Genomic DNA, 7,867 nt, shown 5'->3' with positions numbered 1-7,867 from the left:
ACCCTTGATAACTATAAAAGCCCCGTCCAACTGTCATGGGGCAGATTCTTCCACAGACTTCCGTGAAGTGTGTGAAGCTTCTGCCATGAAGCAGGGACAGCTCTTCATGGTCACTGCCCAGGGGTTAAGTGAAAGAGAGAGAACTACCCCCTGTCATTGTGAGGTGAGTTACCTCAATCTCTGCTTCAGGATTGTTTCTTTTTGCTGCCTTTGATCCAATTGCTTTAATACAGTTACTTTGATAGACTCCAGTGTCCTATCTTACACTATACTGCTAGGGGGTTTTGGCTTTTACACTGTGCAGGAAATAATTGTGTTTAAGGTCTTTTGTCTGTTCATTTGTCTGATCAATTGTCTGTTCATTTGTCATAATAAATAATTATTTTATAAAAATATTTCAGATTTTTCATCACTAAAACCTGCAGGACAAAGTGATTGCATTACACCTCTAGAATTCCTTCAATTGAAATCAAACTCTGAGTCTGAGATTGGATTCAGCCACAGCCAGGCTCCTCTCTGAGAAGGAATTTAGAAAGCAAGGGGGTCCTTTGTGCACCTCGTAGCTCAACAAGACGGCTTCTGCCATCAACTTTGTCTAAGCCTTCCACCCCCCCAGCCCCAAGCCGTGACACATGGGCATGTCTTGTGCATACAGTGCAAACATGGACTCCTGAGCTGGTCATTTGCTGTCCCTCCTTGGAGGGAAGAACAAGCCCAATGGCCTGGGGTGAGAGGCCAGTGCTGGGAGCGGCGCTGGCTGTGCCAGGGCACTGCTGGGTGCCCCCACCCTGAGCACTCCCACCCTTGTGCTGGTCACTGCTGTTTTCCTCTGCAGGGCGTTGTGTTGGGCACATCCTGGAGAGCAAAGTGGAAAGCAGATGGAAGCTTTGAGGCCCTGGCCTGAGGAGATGCCCCTGCAGGATGGCAGTGCTGCTGCAGAGGTCAGCTCTGTGCCAGCAGTGCCCGTGGCTGTCCCTGCCTGCAGTCCCTGGACAGTCCTGCAGCAGGACTGGCACCGACTGCCAGAGCACTGAGGCCTCCAACAACACAGGGCTCTGCAGGACAGTGTGGAAGGGAAGGGAGAGGAGGCCCTGCAGGAGAAGGGCTGCTGCTCCCTGGCAGTGCTGCTCTGCTGGGACTCTTTTCTGTCCCAGCTCTGCACAGAGGCCCCGACCCTGCAGCTGCAGAGAAGTCAGAGAGGAAAGATGTCAGGTAAACAAGTCATTGCAGAGTTCTTTATTTGGTTTGAGCACACAGTGAGTAAAATTCCCAATTTGTACAGCCTGTGGGCCAGGCTAGAAAGGCAAACACTGAATTGAAAATGGTGTTTATATGTATATACACTTTTTTATATATATCTTTATATATATCTTTATATATAGAAAGACTTTTTGATGTGAACAAATTCTCACAAAATAACACCCCTACCAGGAATATAAAATACAGAAGATATGGTGGGACTTTAATGAAGTACATCACAGGATTGGCCTTTAACGAGGTACATAACATGCAGAAGAAGGAGAGTTTATTGCTTCTGAAAAACACCCAGTTATCAGTTTCCTCATGGCATCCTTGAGCTCCTGGTTCCTCAGGCTGTAGATGAAGGGGTTCAGTGCTGGAGGAACCACCGAGTACAGAACTGATAGTGCCAGATCCAGGGATGGGGAGGAGATGGAGGGGGGCTTCAGGTAGGCAAATGCTGCAGTGCTGAGGAACAGGGAGAGCACGGTCAGGTGAGGGAGGCACGTGGAAAAGGCTTTGTGCCGTCCCTGCTGAGAGGGGATCCTCAGCACAGCCCTGAAGATCTGCACATAGGAGAAAACAATGAAAACAAAACAACCAAATGCTAAACAGACACCAAACACCATGAGCCCAAGTTCCCTGACATAGGACTGTGAGCAGGAGAGCTTGAGGATGTGTGGGATTTCACAGAAGAACTGGCCCAGGGCATTGCCCTGGCACAGAGGCAGGGAAAATGTATTGGCTGTGTGCAGCAGAGCACTGAGAAAGGCAGTGGCCCAGGCAGCTGCTGCCATGTGGGCACAAGCTCTGCTGCCCAGGAGGGTCCCGTAGTGCAGGGGTTTGCAGATGGCAACGTAGCGGTCGTAGCACATGGTGGTGAGGAGGGAAAACTCTGCTGACATGAAGAAATAAAAGAAAAAGGCCTGTGCAGCACATCCTGTGTAGGAGATGGTTGTGTTGTTCTGGAGGGAATTTTGCATGGCTTTGGGGACAGTGGTGCAGATGCAGCCCAGGTCTGTGAGGGAGAGGTTGAGCAGGAAGAAGCCCATGGGGGTGTGCAGGTGGTGGTCACAGGCTACGGCGCTGAGGATGAGGCCATTGCCCAGGAGGGCAGCCAGGGAGATGGCCAGGAAGAGCCAGAAGTGCAGGAGCTGCAGCTCCCTTCTGTCTGCAAATGCCAGGAGGAGGAACTGGGGCATGGAGCTGCTGTTGGACATTTGATGCCTCAGGTTTTCTGTTGAGGAGAAAAAGGCAGAACTGAATTAGGCCAGACTCAATCAGCAAAACATCTTGCATGTCTCATAGCAATTCAACATTCAGGGCCCCTTTTCAGGAAGATCTCTCTGCATCCCTCTCCCTGAGCTCTGGGATTTGCTGGCTGAAGGGGGCACTGAGAGCAGGGACCCTGGAATGGGCTCCCGAGGAATCCTTCTTGCTGTGCAGTGAGAGGCAACTTGGAGCACAGGGTGACCTCCAATTAAATGCACTTGTGATGTATCAAAGTGTTTCCAGAACTGCTGGTCACAGTTTGCCCAAGGACAGAACACAAAGAGGGGATTTGGGGGACTTTGTTTTGTTCGAATTCCTCTTGCCAGGAGGAGTTTGGATGGTTGAAATTTCTGACATTTCTGATGTGCTCCAAGTGCAATCTTGTGAGCCCTGAGAGGCAAAGGGATGGTTTCTTGGTGCAGAGACAAGCGCTGGCCTTCTTTCCTGTTCACAGCTGCCCCTGGCTGGCAGCTTAGAGCTAAAGGGGGATCACCCTTAGGAAGTCCCTTAAAAAAGTAACAAGGCACTTCTAGGAGCAGAGGAATCCTGTTTCAAAGAGCAGATTGACAGAATGCTTGCCTTTCCTCAGGATGCCTGATTAGGATCTCATCTCTATCCTCCCAGACTGCCACACAGAGGGATCATTGCAGCTCCCAAGTACAGCTGCCCAGAGCATTTCCATGGATTTAGCACTGAGGAGTTTTCTCTGTGGGGATCCTGTGCAGCACAGAGATCCTATGGCAGAGCTGTGCCCTTCTGGAGGGCACCTGCAGCCCTGCAGGACACCCAGACAAACAGCTGAAGACCCTGAAGGTGCCTGGAGGGCACTTGGGCACTTGGCTCCCAGAGACACATCCCCACAGCAGCACCCAAAGGGGTTGTGTCTGGACAGGAATCTACCCCCTCCAACCCCAGAGTGGCTCAGAAAACCGAATGGTGAGAACAAGGAGAGCCCAGGCAGCAGGGGATGGGAGTGAAATGCCACAGTGCTGCCCAAGGGAGGAGGGACACAGAGAGACAGCTGGAAATCAGGGCCTTGTCCTTGCCTGGGCTCTGGCTGCTGCAGGGCAATGCACAGCCCAGCCCCTGTGGGCCTGAGGGCACAGGCTCTGCTTAGGCTGGGAAAGGAGCCCAGGCAGGAGCTGCTCAGGGAAGGGGTCTGTGCCACAGGGACAGCAGGGAGGGGCCCACATCCCCCTGCCCAGCCCTTGTGGCAGCAGCTGCCTCTCCCTGCCTGCCTGTCTCTGGGTGAGGAGCTGTTCCTGCCAGCAGCCCCTGCCTGTGCCCAGCTCAGCTCCCTGCCAGTGCTGCCAGAGCCATCCCCAGCCCAGTGCCCAGGGGCAGCTCTGCCTGGGCAGGGGCTGCAGAGCAGATCCCAGACAGCCTGCGGTGGCTGGGAAGGGGGAGGTGTTCTGGGGGGATGTGTTTCCTGAGAAGGGCCCCTGGAAATGGAGGAGGTGGAGCTGAAGCTGTGAGGAGCCCTGAGCCTGCAGCTGAAGGGCCCTGCCCAGCCCTGCCCTGCCCTGAGGGGTCACTCCTTCCACCCACCCCTTCTCCCTGTAGGGCTGTGGCAGCTCCTTGGCCGGGCTGAGAGCTGACCCTGGCAGGCAGCAGAGTCCCTGCCCCAGCACACAGAGCCCTGGGGGCAGGACCCTGCTCTGCACCACAGCCCTGGGCACCCCTGGCTGCACCCCCACCTTCCCACCCCACAGCCAGCCCTGGCACAGGGAACCTTCTGGCCCTGGGCCTCTGATGGGGCAGCAGCAAGTCCTGCTCTGCAGCAGCTTCTCCTGCTGCACCCCAGCAAATCCAGCAGAGCCATCCTGACAGCTCCTGCCACTGCTGCCATTTGGCAGCTGGGAGAGGCACTTGCAGGAACTCACCTGCACTGCTCTGCAGCCACAGCCTGACCGTGGCAAAGGGCTGGCAAGGTTCCTGCCCTGAGCAGCTCTGCCCTGTCCTCCCACCCCAGGATCCCTTGAACCTCCTGCTCCCTTCTCCTCTCTGCCCTTGCTGCCTGCAGCTCCTGCCCTGCTCTGCCATATGGCCACGTCCCCTGCACTGCAGCAACTGGGAGAGTCCTGCTGAAAGATCCTGGAAGCTGTGGGATGTGCCAGCTTTAGGAGGTGCCTCCAAGAAGGCAAGTTGAACTTTCCTACAGCCAGAGAATTCTTCCTTCAAATCCTGGGAAGGTTTCTTGCCTAGTGAGAGCTCAGTAACCTCCCAGCCCAGGCTGCCTCTCATCTCTCTGCCTTCTCTCCTGTGCCCTGGGTGCTGCAGGCAGTGCCCTCAGCCCTGCTGGGCTGTGCAGAGGAGCTGCTCACCAGCAGAGCTGTCTCTTTGAAGCTCTTCTTGGTTACCAGGAGCTCCCTGTGTGCCAGGAGCCCAGCCCAGCTCAGCAGCACAGCAACAGCCCCAGGCATTTAATGACCCTCAGAGGGATTTGATGTTGTTTACATGAGACTCAGTCCCTGAGAGGAAGTTCAAACAACTTCTCAAGAAGTCAAAGTGAGATGGAAACACTGAAGTTTCTTGTAGTGCTAATGAGTCTCACTGAGGGACACAACTGAGAATGTGTCCCCAGGTTCCAGTTAGAGCAGAAATCTGCAGACAGTGATGACAAGGATGGACAAGCAAGGGAAAGGTGGCTCTGATGCTGAACAAACCTTGACTTGTTTTCTTAATCCAAAGGGCCAAGCCCTGACCCCCAGCCCCTGGGAAGGCAGATGCTGTCCCTGCCTCATTCCTCAGGGCTCCTCCTGGGGCACTGGGATGTGGGATGTGCAATGCCAAGGGCAGGACCATGGGGTGGCACCTGCCAGGCTGCTGAGCAGGGACAAGGAGGCCCTGAGGCCCCAGGGCTGCAAGGGCCACTCCCCTCCTCCTGGCATCAGGGGCACAGACAGCAGCCATGGCCAAAGGCCTGCCGAAGGTGGCTGTGTCAGGGCCTTTCAGCTTCTCCCCCTCCCTGTCTCCTCTCCAGCCCAGGCTGTCCTACGGTGTCCATGCCCTGCCCCTTTCCCTGCAGGCTGTCGTCATCCCCCCGGCTGCCCCACCTGGCTGGTACCTTCCTGCACTGACATCTCTGCGTCCTCCCTGGCTCTTCCTGCACACACAAAGCCTTGGGCTCATCCAGACTCCTGCTTTGTGACATATTGCACCACAACACTGACCTTGGAGGGAAATTTCTGACTTCTTGTCACCAGTCTAGGCCACCCCAGCTGCCCTTGGTGGCACTAGTTCTTTCTTAGGCTGTTTTCTGACAGGAAGAAAAGCTCCACCAGCTCTGACACCCCCCTTCCAGACCTCTCAGGCTACTCCACTACTGTCCTCAGTCTTCATGCCACTGACCCCTGAGTCCTCAGCCTCTATATACGGGTCATGTGTTTGAGGCCCCAAATTCCTTCCTGGGAGATCTCTGGGACCTCTCCAAGGTTTTGGAAGATGACAGTAGAGTGCTCTTATCCCAGGAAACACAGAGGGACACTTTTTTCCAAGGGTTGTCTTGGCAGAATGAGGCACAATATCTTTAAAGCTTCTGGCACAAGGGAGCTCTGAGCTCTGGTTGCGGAGGGAGAGTGGGAGCTATAAATCATCAGGGCTTGTGTTCTTTGGAGGGCCAGACACTGGTGAGAATGGTGTGTGTGTGTGCACATGGAAGGACTTGAAGGGCACAATGAACTGTCTCAAAACATTGTCAAAGCAGGAAAATCCCATAGGGCACCACAAGACATAAGCCCTGGTGGCAAACAGGAAGGCATTTAATTCCAAGGCCTAAACAGAGGTGAAGCTTTGGAAGAAGCTCCCAGGCCAGAATTGCACTGTGCAGACTGTGGGAAAGAGCAGACAGCCCCAACAGGAAGCCAGGGCTGGTAAGGCAGGTCTGGGGAACCCATCCAGACAAAGATTCCCACCTGCAGACTGGAAACAAAATGGGAAAAACTCCCACCGTGGCAAGGTGTGGGAAAGGAAGCAAGTCCTTGTCCACGTGCCAGCCCAAGCTGTGGGAACAGCATCTACCCCCCTGAATACCTGGGCCTTAGGCTGTACGAAAGTGATAGCCCAGAAGCACAACTTGGGGACCCTCCACCGAGCAGAGCAGGGTGAAGAAGGACCGGTGGGAGCCTCAGGGATCTCCATGGTGTGATACATTTACTTCATCTCTGTCTCTCTCTCACTGGCTTCCCACCACCCCCTTCTTCTCTCTCTTTCTATTTCTTTCTCTCTCTCTCCCTCCTCTTTACTGTTAAATCAAACCTGGACTGCTGACTTTGGCACATGGTCTCCTTTGCAGCTGAATTTGGGCAGAGGTGTCTTTTAATAATGGGAACCTGAGAGTATCCATGAGGTTTTACAGTGTGGGAATGGCCACTAGATTCCACGAGGTTCCACAGAGTCACAGGGTCCATTTGGCTTCGTAAGGCTCTGCAGTGTGATAATGGACCCTTGATTCCATGGGTTTGCAAAATGTCTCAGGACTCCTTTGGTTCTAGGAGGCCCCACATATCACAGTGTCCCCTTGGTTCCATGAGATTCCACAGTGTCCCAGGAATCCTTTGGCTCCAGAAGGCCCTACAGTGTCACAATGGCTCCTTTACTCCAGGAGGTTCCACAGTGTCCTTGCTGGAACACACAGGGCTGTAATGTTGTCACCCCTGCAGAGCTGCCTCCAGCTCTGGGCTCCAGCCCAGGAAGGACATGGACCTGCTGGAGCGAGTCCAGAGGGGACCATCAAAGTGATCAGAGGGATGGAGCAGCTCTGCTGTGAGGAAAGGCTGAGAGAATTGGGATTGTTCAGGCTGGAGAAAAGAAGGCTTTGGGCTGACCTAATTGTGGCCTTGCAGTGCCTGAAGGGAGCCAACAAGAAAGATGGACAGAGACTATTTACAAGAGCCTGGAGTGACAGGACAAGGGGAATGGCTTCACACTGAGAAAGGGAAGGGTTAGATGGGATATTAGGAAGAATTTCTGGACTGTGATGGTAGTGAGATCCTGGCACAGGTTGCTCAGAGAAGTTCTGGCTGCCCCATCCCTGGAAGTGTTCACGGCCAGGTTGGATGGGGCTCTGAGCTCTGAGTCTAGTGGAAGGTGTCCCTGCCCATGGCAGGGGGTTGGACGGAAATGCTCTTTAAGGTCCCTTCCAACCCAAACCATTCCATGATTCTGTGACTGGTGAGGGATGTGGTGGTCGGAGCTGACGGACACAGAGACCCCAAAATGATGGAGTTTTCCATTCTGGGTGGAGGAAGGAGGGGGCAGCAGAACTGATACCTTGGACTGCTGGTGGTCAGACTTTGTCCTGTTTGGGAGACTGACTGATCTGGGTATGAGTGTGGATGTGCTGGAGGGCAGGAAG

General features: G+C 54.2%; 1 protein-coding gene across 1 annotated transcript; it reads right to left on the bottom strand.

The window, feature by feature from the left end:
• Positions 1-1,490: 1,490 nt before the first annotated feature.
• On the bottom strand, positions 1,491-2,459 carry LOC135406414 (olfactory receptor 14J1-like). Its single transcript, XM_064640809.1, has one exon. It carries the CDS (start codon positions 2,457-2,459, stop codon positions 1,491-1,493), a length of 969 nt encoding a protein of 322 aa, XP_064496879.1.
• Positions 2,460-7,867: the final 5,408 nt, after the last annotated feature.

The sequence above is a fragment of the Pseudopipra pipra genome, chromosome W, assembly GCF_036250125.1.
Source record: "Pseudopipra pipra isolate bDixPip1 chromosome W, bDixPip1.hap1, whole genome shotgun sequence".
NCBI classification, from domain to species: domain Eukaryota; kingdom Metazoa; phylum Chordata; class Aves; order Passeriformes; family Pipridae; genus Pseudopipra; species Pseudopipra pipra.
The sequence above is the reverse complement of the archived record's forward strand: the minus strand, read 5'-3'. Positions and strand labels throughout refer to the sequence as shown.